Source organism: Pelecanus crispus, chromosome 7, assembly GCF_030463565.1.
Source record: "Pelecanus crispus isolate bPelCri1 chromosome 7, bPelCri1.pri, whole genome shotgun sequence".
NCBI classification, from domain to species: Eukaryota; Metazoa; Chordata; class Aves; order Pelecaniformes; family Pelecanidae; genus Pelecanus; species Pelecanus crispus.
The window spans coordinates 44784845-44811304 of NC_134649.1; the positions used below are offsets into that span (position 1 = coordinate 44784845).

Below are 26460 nucleotides of genomic sequence, written 5' to 3' on the forward strand. Positions count from 1 at the left end.
TGTGCATCCAAAGTACTCTAAAAGCTACAGATTTTTTAAAAACTATACAAGGCTCACTGGGTGATCTTGGCCAGACAAAATGTCTTGCATTTAATATCAATGCAGATTGGCAAACTTGGCTTGAACTCTAAAGTCTGTATATGTTTTTATGTCATCCTGTGCTATAAAAATATTAGCAGACTGTTACCTTAAAACAAAATCATTGTTTCATATTATATATCCTTATTTACACAATATTTTATATAATTCTTCCCTATAAAATAATAAATAATATAAAAAAAAGCTTTCATTGCAGAATATCTGAGAAGAAAAACAACCAAAATGGAATTAGCATCATCTTGTAAGATACTATATACTAATATATGTATTTTCAGTGCTCTGTTATCTATGCTCAGTTGGTTGCACTTCTAAATATATTTTGTTGAGGATGCTAGCACAACCACATCAGCCATGCAAGGACAACAACAGCTGGAAAAGAATTTACCTTCCATTCCCAACATGCCACTTTAGATGCTTGCGGGTGCATACATATATATATCATGGACACAAAGATATGGCAACTTTACACACAAACACAAAGACTTAACATTTGCTTGTCTTGGCAGTAAACATTGAGTAGAGACACTACAAAAGTCATAGGATCATTAGTGAATGATTTTAAGAAAGGACACATTCTCCATGCAGGATAAATTGTTACAGACAAAAGCAGTAATCAAGGAGCTGTCACTGACTCCTGTCAATGGTATAATCCCATTTTGTGCCAACAAAAGATGCTCTTCCCACATGGAGAGACGAACCGTTGTTCTACTGGCAGACAGCCCACAATCCATTCTTGGTTTGTCCTGAAGTAAGGAGCACAGTATGCAAGCTAGCACTATATATTTAGATATGTTAGACAAAGAGGATTATTTACTATACTAATACTTTGATGTCTAACAGCATGATAAAAAATATCCTAATGCAACTTTATACTGAAAACAAAAAACCTCCATGCTAAAGTCTTTCAATAATACATACCCTTTTCACAATACTAGAATTCTAAATGCTGCATTGTATCAAAAGCAAACCTCCATCTGTTCCTATTTGCTTTGAAACATAGCACAAAACATTGATGCATAAGGAAAATACAAAAGCCATCTTTTACAGTATATAACCACATGTTTTGTGTAAAAGCGACTCCTACAGAACTTAAACAGTTACAAATAGCTCAGAATGACACATTTTAAATTCTTTTAACCATAACCTGGTTAACGTATTTTAGAAGAATAAAACGACATATTGTCAGCATGGTCTATGGCTATCTCTAACTCTAGGCATCATACAGGCACCTCAGTATGTTTTATATTCCTCCATGTTATTCAGAGACAATATGTTATTACATTTACGCGATGCCTTCAAATGTAGGGTCAAAATTTAAAGTCACTTTCATAATTGTTGACATTTAATTCTTTTTCCTATTATAAGATCTGTTAGGCTCTAACAGCTATTAGTTCATGATCATTTCCACAAAGGGATTAACACTACGAGCCAAGAGGGACACTGAAGGTCAATTCTAGCCTCATATAAAAAAAGGCCAGAGAATTTCAACCAAAAGCTGATGCCACAAGCCCATAGTTTCTATCAATCTACAGAAGAACTTTTAACATGACTGGAGAAAATACCAGTTTTAACCCTGACAGTCATTAAACTTCTCTTTTTCATTGTTTCTCTAAAGACTACCTCATAATAACAGTATTATTATTATGAGGACTTCAGAATACATCATTATTGATACATGAACATAATCCGTATGTATACACACACACACTGAAGAGAAACATCACCTGAATCTGCACACGCAGCCAGGATTCTATTAACATGTTATTTGGCCACTACCATATGACTAAAATACATTTCCAAAGCACCCCCCCACCCTTTCAGCCGTAAGCGGCAGCAAAAGAAAGAACATCCCATCAGCGATCAGAAGCGACTGCATTTGCAGAGGGAGGGAGGGGAAGGAAGGAGGAAAAGCCAATACACATCTCCATCCTACTGACTGGCTTTCAGCCATTCTGCTCTAGTTAAAAGTTGTACCTGAAGTGTGCACTCCCTCCTCAGCACCTGGAGCTACAGCAGGAGAACATCTACAAGGACATTTCTCAATCCATTTCTCGTGAGCAACAAGGAGTTTACCAGTCTGACTTCCAGGGTTCAGAAAAATAAGCTCACACCTTTAGTTAAAGTGGATTAACTTATACCGAAATATAAACAAAATCATCAATTCCAATTTAAATCTGGAAGGAAGAAACCTTGATTTAAACAATCAATTTACTAAAATTCTGTATCTCTACTTTCCAGAAGAAAGGTTAATTCTGCTTAGCTGGATGTTGACTGAAACAAAGGATAAGTCTATGCTAAGTTTGAGAGCACTTTTTCCTCATCTGTTATATATTTATAAATCTTATAGACACAGTTCTTTGCTTTTATATTATGTAATCTTGTATTTACTAGAAGCCAAAAGATTTTTGAGACACACGTCAAGCTGATCTTGGACAGAATTAAATAAATACAGAAAAAAACCCAATGTTAAAGTTTCTGTATTAAATAAAAAGCCAAGTTCCAAGTTTTACTAAGGATTTCTTTTATACATAAGTATGTTTACTTATAATTTATTTTTCTTTTATGCTTAAGTCTGTTTATTTACAACTAACTGGTTTATATAAGGATTTCTACACCTCAGTAATACAGCTGATAAAATTTTGGTCACTGGATTTATAAATGAAGAACAAGTCTTCAAAACAGTTTTTATTCATCTTTTAGAACAATAAATCAGTTTCAGATGTATGTGTTACTAAGCTGATCTAATTCAAATAAACAAAAAGGAAAATAATCAAGCAATCTTATTCTGGGGCAGACTTTGTTGCTGTTGCTTGACAAAAATCTCTTTCAACACAACTTGTTTTCAAATTTTCTGTTTGGTTAGGAATTAAGTAGTTAGGGAATTTGCAATGCAGCACAGTGTGTCAACTGACATCTTCACTGTTAGTTCAACCCAGCAAGGTTTAAGCTGTAAAGTCTTCTAAGGACTCTCGTACATCATATGGACTGCAAAGGGCCACCACCTAATAAAGGCCACCAGCGGTAACTCACAACATGGGACAGAGACGGAGCAGAGACTACAGCGCGAAAAGCAGCCAAAGCTCTGTTTGTTTTATGAAGACAGGTCTTCTCCAGTGCCACCCATCTGGTGTGCCTCACTCAAGTACTAATTCAGCTCCAGCCTAGTTAATGAATAAAGCAAGCCTAACAGCTCCAGCAGGAACCTGCCATAAGCTCTGTTCCCAACCACCCTCTTAACATGTTACAAAAGCTTTTGGTATATATCAGCTTTACAATTTGAAAATATAACTCAAAACATTCCATAGGGATACTCCAAATCACTGCCGAGATGTTAAAAATCCCATTACATATACATACAGTGCATATTTACATAAGCAGATGGACACAGGTCTGTTCTCTTATCAAAATTAAGCAATTAATATTAAGAGATTATGAGAATATTTCCTTCATAGATTATGAACCAGACAGGTCTGAGGAACACAGATAGGAAATAAGAGAATAATTCATTTGAAAGAACTGTCAAAGCGGTCCTGAGGGTGACGAAATGAAGATCTGGCCAAGAACAGTTGGCACAGAAAAGCAAAGCCTACAAACTTAAGCTTAGTAAGCACGTACATTTTTTTTCCTCTCCTATATTATATGATTCTAAGAGAGACCATCCTCTGAGTGTCAACTGAAGACTTTCAATCAAGACTTTCCACAAAAGACAAACTCCTGGTTGTGAATGAACTACTCAATAAAATGAATTAATACAGCCTACCACTGTATACAGGAGTACAATATATTTAAGAAACCAACTGTGACAAAGTCTGTATTAGAAGCTCTGAAGAGCAAGGAACATGAAAAACTTGCTTTAAAGCACTTGCAGCATACATACCGTATGTCTTGAGAAGAGCAGGCAAAATAAAGCAGTTACAAGAGATGAAATAAAGCAAAAGCTTTGAATCTGTGAAGACGACTACTCTTTCAAGACCATCTTGAAAAATCAAAACAGTTGCAAACGTGCATTTTAGGCTTAAGGCACAAAAAGAAAGTGACCATGAGATCTTAGAAATGTGAGTAAACAGATGATTCCCTGAACTAATTCCCAACTCAAAGATGGTTTGGCTGCAATAAGTATGTATCTGAACAATTTAAAAGGGACAGCAATAAAAAGAATCAGTTAGTACAAGAATCTTGAAAAATCCTTGCCGGGTAAGTTCCCAACCCTCCCAAACACATCTATACCAAGCCTTCACAAGCATTTGAGATGGGCTTCAAAAAGCATATGTTTCTTGGGCATCATAAATTTCCACACATCCTCCAGATAAATATACACCTGAGACTGATCGTAACAGTGCTACTGCACAAAGGTACAGCCTTAAGACAGCCTACACCAGAGTCTACAAAGATTTGAAAGCAAGCTATTTCTCATACCTAGTCTTCTATAGGCAGCCATAATCCATCCCTTCCCCCTGAGACTTATTAGGAGGACACTTTAACATGGCACAGAATACAACTCCAGTGTCACGCACCTTTGTATTATTTATTTTCCCATTCCGCAGCTCTGCTCTTGTCAACAATTTAATTGCCCTCAGCAGCATTAAACAGCACTGCTAGATTCACAAATGCAGTCCTGTCTCTCACAAAAGACAGACTGAAGAATTAGGTTGTAAATTACCATCAGAAAAATAATTTCAATCTGACAGAGGGCAGGGGGGAAGCAAGTAAAAGGGAAACTAAAGCACAGGAAAGCAAAGGCTACCTTTTAAGAATTTCTGTTCTTATTGATTCTCGCCACCTTCTATTCCCAGCTTATTCCCCGCTTCAATACTTTTATCTCCTCTCCCCACATAGTAGCCAGAAAACCACACTGGAAAACACCATACATCTCTCAGATCTTTCCATGCGGCTTTGTCTACAGTTGAAACACAGTATGTTCCAACAGTTTAAGATATATCCAGGTTTCACCCGTTTCTTTATTGCAAGGTAGCACTGGAGTACAAGGAGTACATTCTGTCACGCCAGCCTGTGAAGAAGAGACTGGAAATAGTATGCGGACTTTAGTAAAACGTGACTCCGTGTGTGACATCTTATGTGTCATCTTCATAAGATGACAGACAAGAACTAGAAAATTTTCCATTGGTAGCATTTGCCTGTTATCCTTAAGACATTTTTGCTAGCAACAAAAAAAGTTTTAAAACATCTTACTAAACTTAAGCGTTCTCCTTACTGTAAATACACCTTAACCTTGGATATTAACTTCTGTCAAGCTCTGAACAGCCCAAAGAAGGGTTGTAGGTTTAAATACATCTTTCTAAATCTTTTTTTAGTGGCGTTTTACTTCTTAGCATGTTAGCTACAGTTCTTATAACAAAGAAAAACTTAAAATCATTCCAGTGAGCCTAAATGAAATGCCAGACAAAAAGTTTTCATGGAATGAAGAGAAACTCAAACTAAAGGGTTTAGTCTTTTGAAAGCAAGTTCTTATTAAAAAGCTAAAATAAATATCATTCATGGCTCTACTGAAGACTTCCAACAGACCTTATAGTACTACAAGAAAAAAAAATAGCTTTCATATGAGCCCTTTATGTGTGTTGTGTACTGATATACACGTTGTAGATGGAGAGTAGCTCTTATTTGAGATTCAGATATGTCAGATAAGTTAAAAGGGTGGGTTTTTATTTATTTTAAATCATAAATAAGCTTTAAGAATATATCAGCTCATAAAACTAAGAAAAACATCACTAACTGCACACATGTCTTTATATAATTTATTATTTAAAATAATAAAGTTTTAAAGAGAAATTAAATTCTTCCTAGTAAGATATTTCTTAAGATTAAATTTCTAATGTAAGTGCTTATCAAAGAGGTTATTATACTTAAACAGGACTCTGTTACAACTGACAACATTTCCTTAGAGCCTGACAACAGCATCAGAAATCAAAAACACAAGTAAATGGAACTCAACAGTAACATGAAGTGAGATGAAGGCAGAATTATTTAATCAAGTACAAGTTTTACACTGGATTCTCTCCTGCTGGCTAGAATTATTTGGCATTTTCCAAAAGCACAAAGAATTCGTATGGCTGGGGTTCACTTCTAATGTCCCTTCTCCATTCTCCAAGATTTTTGTTACCAGTCAGAATCACACTAATATGGACCAAAGGTCTACAGTCAGGCGAGGATTTCAGAGAAGTACTGTTACTAGTAATTGTACATTTCATTCTCAGCAAGCCTTCGGTTCAAAGTTACTTCTTTATATACCTAGATACCATGTTTGGTCCAATCACATATATACAGTATCATTAAAATGAGTGGCATATGTATCACAAAATCAAACATCTCTTCTTGACCATCTTAACAAGGTCAGGTGCTGCATAACTATATCAGTGGTTTATTGACTACTGCTAGAGAAAAAAATTGATTGTTCACATAACCTGCATAATCTCTTATTTCCCACCTTTTTTTGTTCATTTGGTTTTTTACATAAAATGCTAAAGGCTCTGCACGAACAATGTATTTGGAGAGTAGTTGCGTTAGATTCTTCCACTACTCAATTTGCCAATTTTTGAGCTGTCCCACAGCAACAAAAAATAATTTTCATTATTTGAATAATATGGGCTAAATAAGTACTATATAGTTTAAGAGGAGTAGAACTACAAGTTTATTTTATAGCAGGCATCAACTTCAATATACGTAAAAAAAGATTTAGAAAACATTGCAAAGAGACTTCTTTGTCCTTTTATATGTACATGCAGCATTAACTACTCTGATGTGCAACATCTTTCAAGATGACCCAGGAGGTATCTTTTGAGTGCTTGCTTTTGAAGAAAAGAAAACACACATGCAAAACCAGGATAAACTTGTATTCGCCAAAAAATTTGCAAATTGCATGCTAACTACCTTGGCAAAACTGCTCAGAAATAAAAGTTCCATATAACAACAAAACAAGAGCAGCATCAGTAATGCAAGACTGGACTACTGATTACTATCTGAACCTATATGCTCAGTATTAGCTCAGTGTAATGTTTTTTCACTCTTTGGCCTCCCTGGTAAAACCAGTAAGGTTGACTGCAAGACTGATGATTTCACATAAATACTGCCATATAGCACATACGCAGCAGGTACCAAATAGCACTGGAGCAGGTAAGATAAGCAAACAAGATAAACAGACAAGCTTTAATAAACAAACAAACAGAAAACACCACCATGACATGCACGTATGTAAAAAAAAAAAAAAACCAACAAAACACAAATCAGTGGCTTTTTGAAGTCAAATCAGCTCACAGCGGAGCCTTACAAGCAGCTGTGTCAGTAGAACAAACGAAGCTTGTGACAGGAACACTTGTAGCCAGCAGTATTACCAACCACTGCAACTTTGCATTTACCCTCCAACTCAATAAGCTACCACTACAAGATAGCATTCTTGCAAAAAGCAAAATAAAAGTAAAATAATTTTTGAAAATAGCAACAAGGGCTGGAGAACAGTGTTTTCAGGCAGACGCCACTACCTACCTGTAGAATTCTAACTGTTAAGCACCACATATTTTCTTTAAACATGAATGAATTCCTTAACTCTCTTCCGTAACAAGTATATGAAGAAACTGTTGAAAAGAAAAACTGAAAGGTCAAGCCTGACAAACAACCAAAGAGTCAAATTATGATCTCTATTACAACTGAGACCTTTTGGCCTTAAGAAAATAAATTTCAAAAAATTCTGTGCCATTTCATGCCTAATTCCACATGGAACTACCTCGGCTAAGCATCTACAACCAAGACTTTTGCCATATCAAGTTCAGTAATCACATTTAGACAATTTCACTAAAAAAACCCCTAACCCTAAATACTTATTTTCTCTTAGCAAGTCTCTTCAGGTCACATCTGTATCTTTGGAAAATGCCAAATACTTCTAGCTAGGGGAAGAGAATCCAGTGATAATCAACAGTATTAAAGAAAACGAAACCAACACCACCAACAAAAACACCACTAAGCAAATTTCTGGGGTAACTGAACATCCCTTGACACAGCTATATAATTTGAGCAGCTCCACTGTTTACATTAACCTAGCTTAATGCATTTTATTGCATGACTGTTAGAAGGAAGACACACTTTGCTGACATCCAACATTGCCTCTTCATTCATAGTATGAATGGAAGCCAGTATTAAAATCATGAAACAAAGATGCATCTCTTAAAAGCACCTGACAGTAAAGCTGGTCAAATAAATGCATACTACTTTCTTCCCCCTCTGCTGCTCCACTGAAGTAATGTAGCTGTAACTATGCTAACAGAGCCTCTGCCAGTATACAACAGCTCTACCAATGCAAATTATCTCTGCATGAATGCGCACTATTAGTCAAACATATGTAGTATCAAGTTTTATAAATATGAAGTATACTGTAATGGTTATACTGGAAATAAATCATTTGGGGAGAAAAACTGTGGTGTCTATGGGAAGCCTTTTAGATGCATCCCATACCCAAAATAAAAAGGAAGTGTGTTTAGCATGTCTTATCTAAAACAAAAGCATTTAAGGAAGAAAAAATAAATCTATTTGCTTACCCAACACATTCTACACCATTCCAGTTTATTCAATTTGTGCACTCTGACCTCTAAAACAATTCCAAGCGCATATGAAAGAAAACAGATACACAAAGATGACAGTAATGAAACAGCATACCATTCATCAGTATAAGAAATAAATCTTTATTATATTTATTGACATACATCTACTGTAATTGACAGAGTTGTAGGAGAAGTTCCTATCAAAAAGGAACCATCAGAAATACAACTAAATGGTGTACCTTCATATAAACCACCTCAGGTACAGGCACATTTATTAAGTCATATACTTGAAATATACCACAGAAGCCACTGAAAACAAACCAAAACACCTTTTTCAGTTTGCTGCTGTGCTGACGTAAAGAATAAGTATCCATAGAGTTAGTCTGGCACGAAACAAAAATTTAGGAAAAAGGCAATACACTAAACAAAAAAAGTTTATCACAAATGTAAGTCATAAAAAGCAAACATACAGAGGTTACTACACTTTGTTCTGTATGAAAGCAAGCATTTCAAGCACAAAAGAAAATGGAAAGACTCATGGTAAGAGCGATTGGCTATAAGGTCTGCCACGTTAAGTCAAACCACACATCATCTTCTCTCCAAAGATGATTAATGCCACATACCTGTGGGTATATTATGAAAAACAGGACAGCAAATGTCCTTCCCAAGTAACGTCCTGCTGGCTATCACAAATCAGTAATTTTAATGTTCCAAAGCAGGAGTTAGCATCCAGACCATCCTATTTAAAAGCCACAGAGGGAACCATTTTCCACTAACATCCCAAACTGCTCACTTTAGATTGGATACAATACGGCAGGGAGGTCCCTTTGGTATCAGCAGAGACCGTCAGCTTCATCCAGCATTTAGCATTTTGATCAAAGTCTCAATCTAGACTTCTGTGATATATTTATAAAGGATAAAACTGATTCTGTAAGCTAGTTTAGGAAGAAGTCTTCAATATTTTCCTGACAAAAATAGTTTCCATACTTTTGTGCACACAAGTTAGGAATTGCTTATTTCTTAGTTTGTATCAAAACAGTGTAAGCAATCTTGGCCTTAAACATCAGCATTTGATTTTAAAATCTTCCACAGGTACAGCTGAAGACCTTTAAGAGTTAAGTGCCATTATTTATTCCTACAAATGAGAATTCATTTTAACTGAATTAAAACAAAGGCAACACATAAACTCTGGTTAACAGTTATAGGTCTTTTAGTTCCAAATTTATTACTGAAAATGCAGCACACCAAGTATCTTGAGCAGTAAAATGCAGTATGTCTAAGGAAAAAAAAAAAAAAAAAAAAAATCGCATTTCCCAGTTCTTTAAAGGCTATGACATTTTGATCAATAAACTGTAGGGGCAATTTACTGTTTTATACTACTGAACGGTATACTCACTTTTCAGAATGAGTGAGATCTGTCGCTGCAATCGTTAAGGTTTATGTAACTCTCAACTTCAAATAATATAAAATTTAAAAAACCCCCAAACATTAAATATGCCACTATATCATTGTTTACTAAGGCTAGACAGCCCGTTCTTGTGGATAATTATTACTATTCCTAACAGCTATATGACTCTGAAACAAGATGTCTATGTTAAATAACTAAATGATTCTCTTCATAGGCACAAAAAAAAAAAAGAAAAACTGGGGGCTTGGTTATAAAAGAAGCACACAGTTAATATTATTATTATGATTTCTACTGTCAAATTGTTTACAAAAATTAGACTCAGACAAACAGTTGAGAGGATGGCCCAGAGCTTGGAAAGTGCAAGTTTTGTTTAAGTATGCAAACTTTAAAAATTTCAAAAGAGCGAAACAGGCAACCGTTTCTGCTCAGAAGTCCACATTACTTAAAATCTAGCCATTATGTTGAGCGAGCAAATCTTGATAGCAAAGACCAAAGTTAAATCCTGTTTTGGAAACTCTTTGCCTGGTATTGCCTTAATATTGTTTTTCAATTACCCAAATAAGCTTATTCAAAACTGAGCATTCGGTAGCCTCTGAAAACACTAATCCACCCTTAAGTCATGCTTAGACTGAAGAAGTGCACCAGCTCAATCCATAGGCAGTTTAGTGACATTTAAATAGCAGCACAGTCAAGCAATCGACCAATTGCCTCCCACGGGCTTCTGCAAGCCAGGCAAACTAGTGCTGTGTTACACCTGTCTGCCTCGTGCAGTTTTCTAACCAAAGCTGGCACCAGTTTAGACTTCACCCCCACTCTCCCATACATTGCTGACATACCCTCTCACAGCTATATAGCCCTGCTAACAGCCAAGTGCTTTGTCTTACTTGAAACCGAGAAGCCAAGGTACGGGAAGAAGTCATTAATACGGGCTGTGGTTTCCCATTTCTGCTCAGAAGCCCAGAGGCAAGAGCGACCAAGGCTCCCCGGCTGCTCACTCCTATGCCCTGCCTCACGTGCCCCGAGCCTGAAGTGGAGCTAACGCAGCAGAAACCTTCTGCTGCTGCCCACTTAGCTCCATGACCCAACCCACCGGAGGAGCAGGTGAAGACGAGATCCAGTGCAAGACACACAGCAGCAACGCAGCGCTGCGGGCAGGACCACCCCTTCTGACAACAGCCTGCCCTCACCCCGGGGTAGCAGGGACACCAGACTGCGCTGCCTGTTGCAAACCAAGCCTGGGGAAGACAACATGAAACTACACGCTAACAACTCAACTGCACATTTCCTTCTGAAGCAATTACTAAAACTCACTGCAATTCATTGTAGAGAACAGTAACACTCCAGAAAAGATATAGTTCAGAGGCCTACAGTGTAAAAGTCAAAGAATTTTTTTTTTTTTTATTACTATATTAGGCGCCTTGTGTCACCATTTTAATTCTAGTTCATGCAATCAAAACAAGCACTTAGTTAAAGCTTCCCCTGAAGACTTTCACACAGCTCAAGGAAAAGCCAATTTCTCTTGTCATGTTGCAAGGTTCTTTTAATAGGAGCCCCTGCAAAACAGAGATAGGAAGGCAGGAATCACAGTGCATCACAGCAGGAAACATCAAGATGGTGACAAACATCACAGAAATAAAGGGAAGAGCTTTCTTGAACTGGTAACACGTCAATTTTAGAAGAGAAAGCTATTTTAACTGGAAAGCTAAAGAAGGTGTATTTAGTCATCTCATCCTTTTTAGTTAAGAGAAACTACTTTTCTTCCATTGTCAGGCAGCAGTGATTATTCTAACGCAAGACAGTAAGGCAAGGATATGAACTACAGATTACCTACCTGTAGATAACAAAGCGTACTAAAAACTAACAAATGCCAGTTGACATCACTTGTCTGTTGAGTAACAGGCAGTCACCAACTACTAATAGAATGAGAATTTGTTTGTTTAATGATTATGCTAATTTACTGAACTCTTATTAGACAGATATACAGGCAGTATTGATGAGTTCCATAAGGCATTATAAAGTATGGCTGAATTGTTTCAAAACAAATTAAAGCAGAACATATTGTACACTATTTAAAGGAACAATAAAAGCCTGGTAGTGAGTGAATCCTCAGGATGAGCTCTCTGAAAAAAGGCACAAGTTTTCAGAACTGTACGGACCTAAAAACCTACTGCTGCAGCAGACAGCTTCGCATCCATGTGCATGGGAACTCACCCCCGGGATTCTGACCCTCCTGAGCGCAGGGGAGAGAACGTGCCCACCTGGCACACAAGTGCCAGCGCTTTACAGACCCTTGCAGAGGCACGTGCTGAACTGGGCGTGTGTTAACATACGTCTGCTCTGACAGGTAGAGACTGTTGGAGAGACTGAGACGATACACCAGCTCTACCGAGCTCACCAGGGCAGAGGTTGAAGGGCTCAGATTAGGGATGCTGAAGAACGTAGTACAATGCATTTTCCACACAACCACCTATTGTACTACTTTGTTGTTGTTGTTACTAAAAAATTCTAACCTATCCACAGGAACAGCGTAGTAAAAGACTGCCCATCTGCAGATTTAGTGCAGTGCAACATGGCCCTGAAAACAAAAGCAGCTATTAAACTTTCAAATCATAATTTCTCTTTGCTTGTGTTGGGGCTGCAGCTAGTTTCTCTTCTCCTCTCTTAAGAATTTTAAGTTCCTAAATTAAGAAGGAAACAGAAATTGTTTTTTTCACTCAAGAAAAGAATCACTACCAGCAATATCTGTGAATTTGTAATCATTTATTCATACACAATTTAAATGAGAAACAATATTACTTTCTCTGTCAAATTTCAGGTCTCACCAAAGGTGGTTTATTTCAATAATAGCACAGAAATGAACAGCAACTGATATAAAATAAACACCTACAAAATACTCTACACGATATGGCCATATAAGCCATGCTTCTGCTTTGTAAGGAGAAAATAAAAAGTCAGACACAAGAAACTGCAGCAGAGTGCGCTTTTAGTCAGAGTAAGAAGGTCTGACATTTATGTGTAATACAGGACAGTTCGAAGTAGCAAGGTCCTGCAGAAACCATTTAGAAAAAGAACAGTTTCGGCTTCAACCTGAACAGCCGACTCTGAATGTTAAAATTTAAAAAAAAATGAAATTAAAATAAAAAAAATTAAAAAACCTGGGAGAGTGAATGATTTAACTAAAGGAATAAGCCTACTGGATTTGACCCCAAAGTAAAGTAATGAATCAAACTCCCTCACTCTCCCCCGATTTCCCCACTTGAAGTGGGTGAACCTTCCCAAAACTCACTCACTAGCTGAACTGTCAACTTTGCAAGGTAATTGAATCTAAAAACATGTGTGTCTGTTTGAGCTTTTTCAAATTAAAACTTAAATGCCATCATGACTGGGGGAGATTGAACATTTCATTCACTAGCCACTACCTTAAAATTAATTAATTAATAAATATATAAAATACTCATGAGGATTTACCTCTTCTACCTCTAAACCAACATTCCCTGCCACTAAAAAAATATATTTAACTGTAATGACATACTAATCAATATTCTGCTTGGAAACATATAATGATAATTTGACATCCTTCTTTATTTTTGATTCAGCACTTTCTTTCCTCTCTCAGTGGTGGAATCCCTTGGCTGGGAGAGAGGAACATCAGGAGTGCATCCATCAGTTCTGAAGTGGCTGGATGCTGTCGAGGCTTTCCTTGCCTTATTTATTGCTTTCATTAAAGCCCACCTTCTAAATCTTTCTACAGTGGCTCCAATACAAAACAGTGTAATTTTGCCACACTTTAACAAATGCCACAGAGGACTCCGGAAGAGGACTCCAGAAGACAGCACCAAACTCATTCACACATTATTCACAATTATGAAACTTAGATTTACAAAGCCGTATCAATTAGATTAAAAAATGGAACAGCATCTATTCAGAAACCTTTCCATTTCACTAGAGTCATAGCAACATGCACATGAAAACCACCAAGTTTTACAAGCACCTTAGTTAATATCTTGGATATTCCACAGTATTGCAGATAAAATGGTAAGGATTATTTAAAGCTTTGCCAGTCTCTAAGTAAGTGTACTCAGAGTGGAAGTGGGGCTGAAAATCCTGAACTGTTATTTTAACAAAACCATAATGCTTCCCTTAATAGTTCTCCTGAATGTTCCTGCTAGCTGTCTACTGGAAGAAACCTTTTTACTTCAAGGGTTCCCAAACGTCTCCCTCTATACCTTTCTGTCCTGCTACATTCTTTTGATTTTGTCTTGTACTCCTCCTTGTCCTTTTCTCATCAGTCTGATTGCAAACTGATTGATCCCAAGCTTAACCTCTGCACTCCCCTGGAAAAGATGCAGCATGGTGTGATGTTCCCACACTGCAGACCTCATTTGGGTCATTAGCTCAAGAAAAAAAACAACTACACAATTCTGTTCCAATGTGCCTTTAAATCACATTTATAAACTCAGCTTTCTGATTTATCCTTCTGTTTACTTCTCATGCAAGGAAGCAGAGACAAGAATGAACTTGAAGTCCTTCACTCATTGCAGATTTAAAGTCTCCAGTAACGATTATACTTTATAGACTTATTTACAGCTTGCTTACACACAGGAATTTTGACAGCTAGTCTGTAAATACACTCTCCCACCCACTAAGCTCCATTGTAAACTCCCAGGAACATGCACAGGGTCAGACTCGAGCTCCTTCTGTCATCCTTATTCTCCTTATCTCAGAAAACCAGAATTTCAGCCCACATCCTTGTGCACTACAAGGCAGATCCTAGCAGCTACCACCTGGATGATCTTTCTGGGTCTCTGCAGATACAGTTTTGTGAGGACTGTAGTCCTCAAAAGTAAAAGAGGAGACAGTGGAAAGAACATCCCCTTCAGCAGTAAGGCCCTAACCTCACTACTCCATTTCCCATAACTTGCCAGCCTGTTGTTCAGCCGTTGTTTCAGTCAGGTTGCTGCAGATGCCCTCCAAACTAAGCAGGACATAGCCAAATCCCTGACAACCTGCATCCTGCACCTGCACCCAGGGCAGTATCGAGGCCTCTATTTACATGCAAACACCAAAATCGGAACTGCTGCAAATTAAGTGACAGCACACTTTTGACACTGAGAAGTTCTCTGATGCATTCTGCTCAGCATTTAAAGGCTGACTGAGCAGAGCTGAGCATACTCCAATCCCACTAACATTCACCTGAGCAAGTGAATCATCAGCAGCTTCTGAAAACCCAGCCAAGCCATGGCAGGCTCCTTATCCTGTGACAGCATGAGAAAACCACCTACTTTGAACAACATCCCTAAGGTCACGTAACAAACAGACTGTCAACAAAACAAGGCAGCCCCCCCAAACACAAAGCTGCTAGTCCACTCAAAGGGGCACACAATTTTGCACTAGGTAGGGAACATGCCCTTCCCACTTCAGAAAACATTGGCAAACCATTTTTTTTTTTTTCCTGCATTCTTTACCCCAACTTCAGTAGAATAAAACAGTATTAAAAATACTTATTGTACATCCACATGTGCCCAAAAAGCAAGTGTGCCTACAGAAGCGTTATACTTCTGGAATCAATTTTCAGAGCCTTTGCTTGGGTGAAGGAAACAAGAATATGAATTCACAGATTCAATTTCTGCTTTTGTCAATGTGCTAGCCTTCAGCAGCTGTGCTTTGCATTAGTAATTAATTTTAGACAAATTATGTTCATTTTGCTTATTTAAAACTTCAAAGCTTTAGGAAAAGCATACTTTCCTGACCTAAAAAGTAAGGGCTTTGAAGTATCTGATGAAAATAAACTCACTACCATACACAACTGCATAATCAGTTGCAGAAAATACTGTAATACATTCCAAATGTATTCCAAATTTGCAAATGAAAGAAGATTGTTGGTGATATGCACCACATACTGAAAAAGTGAAATGAGCTATCTTCTCCACATAAATCAGAAGTATTCTTTTATTTTAAATATCTTGAGGGGAAATTTAATTTTTTTGTTCTCATAAAGTGTTTAACTTCCTAATTTTTTTACAAGATTAAAATTATACTTTTATGCAACTATGAAGAAATGCTTTAAATATTAAATATAACCAGGAAAAAATAATTCTAAAACTATTTTACCACCAAATCATGACATATAAGGAGCATGCTTTTCCGAGTATCCCCACTATCAATTTTTTGTACAATTCATCCTAGTTAAGCTTCCTGAATCATTAGGAAATTCAAAGCATGGTCAATGGGTTGATCAGAAATGTTTCTGAATTCCTGTCTCAAGTAATGATATCTATCAAAGAAGCGTTTCACGCCTACCATACCCTGGAAGAATACTTTTTCAAGTGTTAGGAGTCACTGATATTTTAAGAAAAACACCACTAAAATGTCAATGTAGACAGTTTGAGCTACATTTCTCATCACAGAGAAGCAAATATGAAACATAATCACAGTTTTTTTGTTCCAGCTCTTTAATACTTCAAGTGAAATCATGATAATTTCCATGCCACCTAATTATGTCATCACAGAAGATTATGACTTTGAGCACTAAGCAGCATAGCACTCCCAAGCAATAAAGATGCAAATGCCCACAGCAGTAGAGTAAAGAAATATTAAAAAAGTATCTACAGGAACAGTTTACTGCTTGCCTAAGTCACAGCTGGTTTACCAAACTAGTGCAGAATGGACTGTAACAGTTTCTATCCTGGAAGCACCAAAAAAAAAAAGACTGGTACACAATTTTTGCTTAAATCCAAATGCTTCACACCTTTTATTGTTAATAAATCTTGGTTTTAATTAAACCATTTGACTTAGACTGACATGAAACAAACTCAAAGGAACTGTCACGGTTTAACCCCAGCCAGCAACTAAATACCACCCAACCGCTCGCCCACTCCCTCAGCCCCAGTGGGATGGGGGAGAGAATCAGAAGAGTAAATGTGAGAAAACTCGTGGGTTGAGATAAAGACAGTTTAATAGGTAAATTGCACGCAAAAGCCGTGCACGCAAGCAAAGCAAAATAGAATTCATTCCCTATTTCCCATCGGCAGGCAGGTGTTCAGCCACCTCCAGGAAAGCAGGGCTCCATCACGTGTAACAATGACTTGGGAAGACAAAACGCCGTAACTCCAAACGTCTCCCTAGCTTATATACCGAGTATGACATTATATGGTATGGAATATCCCTTTAGCCAGTGTGGGTCAGCTATCCTGGCTGTGGTCCCTTCCAGCTTCTTGTGCTCCCTCCTCACTGGCAGAGCACGGAAAGCTGAAAAGCCCTTGACTCAATATAAACACTGCTTAGCAACAACTAAAACATCAGTGTGTTATCAGCATTATTGTCATGCAAAATCCAAAACACAGCACCATACCAGCTACTAGGAAGAAAATTAACTATCCCAGCCGAAACCAGGACAGGAACAAACATAGAATAGGAAGATTGCCTTTCGGCTGCTTGGGCAGAGTTGGGGAGAAACCAGAAACTGCCACAGAATAATCAATGAAAGTATGCTTTTAACAGGAATCCAAAAGTTATAAACATTTTTTCTTCCTTTGCAGGTCATTTCTTTATTAATATTTCTCCATTATTCACACTGAAATTCACCCTGCTGCCATTCTCAAATCTCAAAACAAGTCTAGGACACTATGAGCAGCAGCATCTCTTCATCATCAAGGAGTCTGACCTTAAAGTGGATTTCTACATTTCTAAAACCACTGATCAAACTTTCCAGGCAAAGGAAAGTCTATTTCATGTCATCCCTAAAGCAAAGCAATCTCTGGTATCTTGCTTCTCAGAAACATAGGCATGTTCACCGCCGGTGCTCAGCCATTTGGAATGTTTCAGACCTGCAGACATGTGGAAGCTGGGTGTACAGTAAAAGTTAACCAGCAAGCAAAGGGAGTAGGGGAGAGCAATCCTTCATCAGAAGCATGTTTGTCAAGTAACTCTTTAAAAGCACTGCCTACCTGCCAGCTGGTAACATTAATCAGGCACTATGCGACTGAGGTCACCAGCAAAGCCAATGCCAACCCAAAATGGCTGCTTATAAGACACAGCAAAGTAATGAACAAAGCCTTGAGTCGCTGGCATAAATCCAATCCGTAACCAGCCAGAAAGCCCCAGCCAACCTCCCGCACGAGGGGGACAAGGAGGGAAGCGCCAACTCTGCAGGGTCAGAAACTCCCGAGTGTTCCTCCCAGTCCTGGGCTCCTCTGTGACAAACACCAAGCAAGATATCCCATCTCCGCCTCAAATCTCCCACTGCTATAGGAATGGTCTTAAAAAAAAAACAAAAAACCAAACCCAAACCCAACAACTCCTAGACAACTAGCTATGATGGATGGATTTTCAGAATATCTGTGTTGCTAGACCTTCAGAGGAATAAGATGTATTACAGAGGCCATTGACTTAAAAACACATATTTTTGCTTTTTCATCATAAAATCTCATTTTATTTCACTCAACAGATGCTACCAATGTGGTGTGGGACGAGACATCTCTACATCAGTTGAAGAAAATACTGAAAAATGACTGGACATTACAATCCATAATCTATAACAGGCTGCAAGACCACAGAGAACTCGAAACTCCTCACTTCACCATCTGACAAACTGACACCTCTGTCTGCCATGTTTTTGTCACCTTGGATACACTACCGGGCAGCTAGAAGATTCTGAAAATGGACTGACCAAAATAACCTCTCCATTAGCACTACACAGAGAAGTAATAGCTGAGAGGACATTGAAAAAATCCCGAATAGACAGGTTATGCACCAGGGTTTTTCTACTCTTGGTTGACGCCTGACGTAAAAAGACCTATGTAGCTCCTAAAACCCAAACATATAATAGTCATAACACAGATCACAGGTAAATTAAATGTAGCCTTAAAAAATCTCCAGTCAGCATATGCATGGTTCTGAATGGCACTGATAACTTATTAAAACATACAGCCTAACTATATGGAGGGAGAGGAAGGAAAAGGGTTTTAATCCAATGGAACAGAACTTCCAAGCCCAAAGGATGATGGCTTTACTTCACTGATTAAGGAAACTGGGAATATTCCCGGCCTCACTCCTAGTACCTTACTACAGCCCTTGCTGTAACTGTCAAAATAAACAACATCCACTGCTCTTCCCTCAATTACAAAGCCAGTCATCTCACCAGAGAAGGCTATCAGGTTGGCCAAGCATTTGCCCTTCATAAATCCAGGCTGCCCTGATCTTCACATCGCCAACCAGTTCTTCCTTGTTTGTATGCATGAGGTGCAGCAGTGTCTCCCATTATTAGGTCCTCAGTCATCTCCATTTGGAAGTTGTTATCAATGCTCTCCAGAAACCTCCTGGATTATTTGATTACTTGTGCCCTGCTGCACTGCCACTCCAGCAGATACTGGAGTGAATGAAGTCCTCCATGAGGACCCGGGCCTGCTAACATGAGGCTTCCCCCAGTTGTATGAAGCTTCATCTGATTCTTGCCGATCAAGCTGTGTGTAGCAGACGTGTGCAGTAACATCATCAATAATACTGGTCTGCCCGCTAATCCTGACCCATGGGCTCTCAGCTGGGTCATCAACCCTCCCTAGATGGAGCTCCATGCATTCCAGCTGTTCTCTCACATAACATTTCACATCATGTTTAAAGCAAGCTCTAAATATCGGTTCCTCTATTCCCAAAATTTATGGCATTATTTTAGATTATTTTAATCTCAGCTATTTAACTGAAAAACAGTTAAAACAGTGTTCCAACAAATAAGTGTAAATACTTGCTCTTTTTCAATTCCTTCACAGTCAGTGTTTAGCCACTAATTATACAAGAACATCACCATCAGCATAATGTCACAAACAAAAACAGAAACCACCACAAGAAGCTCACTAATCTTGGGTTCTTACTTTCTTATTTCCATTACCATATTAAAGGAGGGCTTCAGCTTACAGTTTAGAATCTGTTCTAACTATCATTCACGCAACAGACTTCAACAGCATCTATTCAACAGCACAGCATACCCCCACTATTAAGAAATTTTTCACAATAGTCAATCTTAACTTTGCTTAGTTTCATGCCTACTCCTGCTGTGTTATCTAGTTAAAATAAGATCAATAGCCAGCTATTAATTATGGATCAATGTTTAATTACCAGTTCCAAAGTTACTGTCACAATCAGTTGCACAGATAACATGATTTCTATGTCCTGTGTTTTATTAAAATGCTATGGAGCGGGGAAGAGATGCGTATACAGCTAACTGATTCACAGATGGCTAGAAATTGGCTTTCTCAGCAGAGAGTGTCAAAGAAGGAAATTTTCTGGAGAAAATCCTTAGGGTATATGCTCAAAACTGCAGATTATAGTCTCAAACATGCACAGAAAGATTGGACTGGCCAAAGCAATAATGAGCTGAACTACTTGCTACAGGTATGGTCAACAGCAACAAAAAATATATTAGTTGGGGTTAAGTAATCCTGGAACTGACCTGTGAGTGAGTCCCCGAAATGGGGAGGGGGAGAATCATATCTCTAAGCACTAAATGACTACATTTCCAATTTTTACTGAAAATGAACCTTCCAAACAAGAGGGGAGAAAATATAGTGGCAAAATGATCTACTTCTAAGAAACAACCAAACCCCAGGTTTTCTAAATCCTCATCTCACTTTTTTGTATTCTCAAAACAATCTCAACATCTTCACACATTCTTCATAGCATCCTTGTTGGCAGTCATCAGCCAGAAAGACCACATGAAAATTTAAAAAAAAAAAAAAATTGCCACATGCACTGACAGTATTCCAGAGAAAAAACAAGAGGAAACAAACAATCACTCAGATACCTGTAAAGAAAACATGGAGTTTGTCTCTTGACACTTTATCTAGTGCCTCAGGAGGCAGATGAATGAAAAAACACTTGCTTTTATAGCAAAAACTTGAATGAATCCTAAATATTCCCAAGCAAGGTAAGGAGTCTCTTTAGGTAAACTGGTTGAGAGTTCAGTTGGAGGGTGAGGAGGAAGGGTTTACTTATCCACAGCCAGGTTTAAGACCACAGGTGTCGCAGCCAATTCTCAACCTAACATCATATTCATGAAGGCTGTCTCTTCTTATCTAATTAGCTCTATCCCCTGATTATACCTACAGGAGGTACAAAGAAAGGTAAATAAATGCAGCAAAGTGCAGCTTTTACACTTCAAGACAAAGCTGTATCTGTGCTAGAGCCAGATTTCTCCCAAGGCAGAAGTTCCACCGGTATAAAAGTAACTGAAAAAAATAATTTAAAAAAAAAAAATTTAAAAAAATCAGTTTAAGGCTATATTTATGTTTTCATTTCCTTCCTTCATCTCAAAAAAGGATGTGTTTAATGGAACTGCCAGGGAGGAGTGGGCCAAACGTGCTCCACTTTGGCATTTCAGTTTTGTCTAGAGAAGAGGGCCTTCTAGTCATTTGGTTTAGGCACCTACAGAAAAAACTGTTTGTGAAAGTCTGTAGGCTCATGTATTTCCTACCTCCTAAATGTAAAACCCTAAAAATTATAGGAAAACTGTCAACCAGGAAAAGCCAAATAGTGAAACAGTCCTAACCTTCAAGAAACTTTCAAGAACTTAACACAAAACCAAGAAAAAAAAGTAAGACTTCGGCATTGAAGTAGCTTCTGAAGTCATGAACTGAAAGTTATTTTCAGTAATGTTTTTTGTTGTATGGAAGATCATTAAACTCACAGCTGATAGCTTCTTAACAAAGACAGAACTTTCTCTGTTCAGCATTAATGAGGCTTTACAGGTATTCAAGTCCAGGAATTGAAGGCAACTGCAGTGAGCAACCTCGTATAGTTCCCTATTTTTAACATATATAGCATTCAGCAGATTTTATAACAGGAATATTGTTTAATTCCATCTTCCCCACCTCCCTTTTTTCCAAACATGCATGAAGTTTGGAAATGTTATGGCAGGATTGAAGACCTGGCTTTTTGAAGACTAGGCTAGGGTTGCATAATGCACAAGCCAATCAGTTCACTGTATTAGAAAACTGGAGTGTTACCTTAAGCTTTTTTTTTTTTTATGATTCTGATTTAATTGTTCCTTATTTATATTCATCGCTGAAATCCACTGCATCTGAAGCTATTTTGAAAACACAGCATTCTCCCAAAGGACCCAATCCAACTCCCATTCAAATAAACAGCCTTCAATGGAGCCTATTTGTTGCTAGCCAACAAGATTGAATTCTGCTGCAGAGTGGTCCCTGAAGCATTTGTCACAGCTCTTTACAAATATTGCTCCAGTAAGAGCAGGTCTAAATACGCCTGTCCACATGCACTGCAGACAACTGAAATCTATCTTTTATCTTCTTGAAATATTTGGTCAGATTTAAACTCCAAAAGTATAAAGAGCTGAATCTATCACCAAGAATATGAAAAGTAAAAAGAACAAAAAATGTTTAACGGTTATAAAAAGGTAGAGAGCCAAAGGGAAAGCAGAATGACAATAAAATATTTTCATGTGATAGGATCAAGTACCATTTATTCTACCCATAAAATAAAGCTACACAGAAAAACGTATGTATATAATGACAGCATACAACCAAACTTCTCAAAAAGCTTGTTTCAACACAGCTATGAACATCAACAGTTTTGAAAGAATAAGTTTTGCAACAGATATGGAGCATACAAACGCCACTCCAACAGTCAGTCATGAAGGTTATGAGGAAAGATTTTAAATCTCACCAAGTATCTACTCACACAGGGTTACCAAAACAACAAACTTTAAGACTGATATTTCTTGATTATATCCTCACCATATGGAAGACCGTTGTCTGTGAAAAGAACAATGTGACAGGCTTTGAGAACAGGACTGGTTTTGCCAGTTCATGGTAAATAAATAAATAAAAGTTAACAGTGTAACTTCTGGTCTGAGCTAAGTAGGGAATGATACAAATTAGAAAAACTCTTGCAATGGGAAGACTCTAACTCTCAGACGCTTTCTCCTACTTTGTAGCACAGAAATCCAGACTCTGGCTGATGAACTTAATTGTAGTTTAAAGTCTGAGACAGTGGAAGGTTATGAGATTACTTAGGCAGGAATTCTGTAACACTGCAAAAATGAAGACCTTTCTACAGGAAAGTGTTTTACTTCGGAATGAAGAACATGATTTGTTTTATACGCTATTGATGTGGTTCTTGAAAACAGTATACTTGGAAAGCACAGATCTTGGGAGATGCTCTCAATATCTGTCAGAGTGCAAAAACAGAATAATAAAATGTAATTTATAATACAAGTTCAATATGTCTACTTCATAAGTAACACACAAAAAAGATAAAAAAGTTTTTAAAAAAGTTGGCCACCTTACTACCTCAAGAATACCCTTGAGAATCTGAGCTGATATCCAGTGATTTCAGCGGGGTAACTTACAGGATCACTCCACGCTTTGAGAGATGACAGAACAGAGCACGAACTCCTAATTTCCACCTCTACCTCAACTCCCCACTGCAGCACCAGATAAAGACAGGGCTTGAAACTGAGCTCAACCAAAGCACCTCCTACGCCTCACTCCGAGATGACTCTGTCCAGACAGCGCTCCATACTCACGCTCTACAAAAGCCTTCCAGATCAGAGACCTACAGAAACAGGAGGGATGCACACAAAAACAGGGCGGTTACCTCCGAGTTCCTTCTTGTAGGATCAGAGTCACGTAAGTTACGATGCCAGGAACACATCTTAAATGATATAGCGCATACGCACCAAACGCTGTTGGGACTGACAGGATTGCTCATCAACGCAAATAGATTTAAATATGTATATATGCACACAGATAAATATATGTATCTACACATTTATGTGTATGCATATATACACACATATGTATCTACACATTTATGTGTATGTATATATACACACACATATACACTTTCTCCCTGTGTGTGTCTATATATACGAAATGGACATTCACTAAATCAATTGCACCGAATTGCCAAATCCTATTAAATTAAGCCCATTAAAAACCAAAAGTTGGGCACAAAAGATTTCAGAATGAAAACCGAGCTAGCTAACTTCCTTCAGGTTAAAAGACAAACCACGCAAAAGTAGATGTACAGTGCAAGTTGTGTTCCGCACCAACACGATGCTGTATCCGACAGCCGTCCCACGCAGCCGTACACGGGCAGCCACGAGCACCTGCGGAGCACAACCAGTGAAACTTTGTTCGCTCCAGAGGCTTTTGCTTCTGGGAAAACACTTATGCTGAGAAGCATGGACCAAAGTAGATTCCCATGCAGTTGCTGATCTGATAAAAAGACAAATAAAGAGGCCGGTTGCCAAAGGCACCAGAGCTGTCTAAAATGTACGTATCTCATCTTACCTTCAGCATTTCTGCTATGGAGGTGAATAAAGAACTCCCGCTACACCTCAAGAGAGCTCCTGAACGTGAGCCGTTCAAGGAGGCCCATTCACTCTTTCCCATCGCGTTTCTGGGATTCAAGACCACCGGGAAGTCGGAGCAAGGACCGGCCTTTGCAGGCGAGCACAACTGGGCATCCTCACTCCAGCCTGAGCTCCGCCACCAGCACAAAGCCAAAGCCCGCCTCATGCTGCCCCCCGAAACGTGTTTAGGTAAACGATGCTACTTCGTGCGAGGTGCCACCTATTTCTGCTACTAAATAATCAAAAGTACTTGTAGTTTCAGAGGCAGGCCAAGGCTTTCAGAGCTTTGCTCGGCTGAGCCCGGAGCCGGCGGGGCGGCTGGCCGGGCCCGCAGCGCGCTGCCAGCCCTTCGCCCCGACCCCGCAAAGCGCCGGGCACCGCCGCGCCAGGGCCGCCCGCTCGGAGCCCAGCGCGGCTCCGGGCTCAGCGCGCCCGCCGGCCGGCGAGACCCCAGCAGCAGCCCGAGCTCCGCCGAGGCGGAAAGCGAAAGATCCCCCTGCAGCTGCGAGGGGTCGCGCCGCCGGCCGCGGGGGAACGGCGGCTTCAGGGGGCGGGAAGCGGCGGCTGAGGGGACGGGGAGCGTGGCGGCTGCCGAGGAGAGGCTCCCCAGAGCGCCAGGTGCGCGGCCCGCCGCCCTCCCTCGGCGCCTGAGGCCAGGAGCAGAGCGGCGAGATGCGGCGGCCGGGGCCGGGCTCACTCACCGGGAAGCTGCCCCGCAGGCGGGCGGATCTCAGGGCCAGGTCCCGCAGCACGGCCCCCGCCTGCCCAGCCAGCGGAGCCGCCATCTTAGCCGCGCCGCCTGCCCTCTGGGCGGCCGCTGTCTCCGCCCTGCCCCGCTCCCCGGGCGGAAGCTCGGCGCGGCCCCGCGGCGCCCACCCCTGCGGAGGGGAGGAGGGCGGCGGGCCCGGGGGCGGGCTGTGAGGGGCGGCGGGGGGAAGCGGCGTGGGGACGCGGGGAGGACATGTTGGGGCAGGCGGCGTGACTGGGGCCGCTGCGAGCGAGGGGCGCCCTGGGGGTCACGGTGCCGAGCGCGGCGGGGGGGCCGGGGCGGGCCCGGGGCGGGCTGTTAGAGCCCGAGGGGGCTTTGTGGGGAAGGCAGCGGCTGGGAACGATGGGGGCAAGGGCGTGCGGACAGGCTGGGCAGCGTGAGGGGACAGCCTTGAACAGGTCGCTGCCTGCTAGAGGTACTGCCCTGACTGGTTTGCCTTCTGACTTTTTTTTTTTTCCCCCAAGACTAAAAGCACTTTTTTTTTTTTTTTTTTTTTAATAGGAAATAGTAAATTAACCCAAGCTAATAAGCCCTGCTGGGATCCAGCTGACTCTTCATAGGTGCTTTAACCTGAACTCCACAAAATGCCTCTGTTAGTTCTTCATCCACAGGTAAAACCTGTTCGTTAACACAAAACCGAGACGCTGAATTCAAGCCCACCTGGGAGACAGTGCTTAGACCAGCGCCCTCATAGCTCATGACTCCTCATGTGGCTATAAAATTCAACAAGAGTTCCCAGGCTGAGCTGTGGTTTCATGAAAGTGAGTCCCAGAGCCAGATTTGTGGCAAATACCTCCTTCCATCCATTAGGAATGACTTAGGGGCTGGTGTGGACACATGCGTGGTGTGTCCTACAACCTGAAGCAAGCTCGAGTCAAATGGCTTGGTCTTTGCAGACACAGTCTCTATGTGACCCCACTGTGCATTTCTGTATCTGTTTCTGGTTAATGCGTGCTCTGGGTAATCCACCTATGAGTAATGGAGAGTTGGCTTGAAATAGTTCACGCAAATTACCAATTAACAATGATGGTTTGAGAAAAAAAATTGCAAAATTTGAGCAGCGGGTGAGATACCCTTGCAATTTTACAACAGTTCATAATAAATTCACCTATACTGAAGTATGCAAGGTTTAGCATTATGTGCAGGCATTAGTTATGCTGAACATTATGTATTCAGTGGTTTATGATGAAATAGTTGGATAAACAAAACAGTCAGATCCCCATCTTCTAGTCCAGGATGTGAGTGGGAACAAAGGAGAATGTTCCTG

General features: G+C 39.7%; 1 protein-coding gene across 1 annotated transcript in view; it reads right to left on the reverse strand.

Moving 5' to 3' along the window:
* Nucleotides 1-25209, reverse strand: part of SUCLG2 (succinate-CoA ligase GDP-forming subunit beta) — a 130872-nt gene extending 105663 nt beyond the window's left edge. Inside the window, exon 1 of the mRNA XM_075713995.1 lies at nt 25126-25209. Coding sequence (XP_075570110.1) covers nt 25126-25209 — 84 coding nt within the window. The remainder of the gene's footprint in view (nt 1-25125) is intronic.
* Between the last annotated feature and the right edge of the window lie 1251 nt (nt 25210-26460).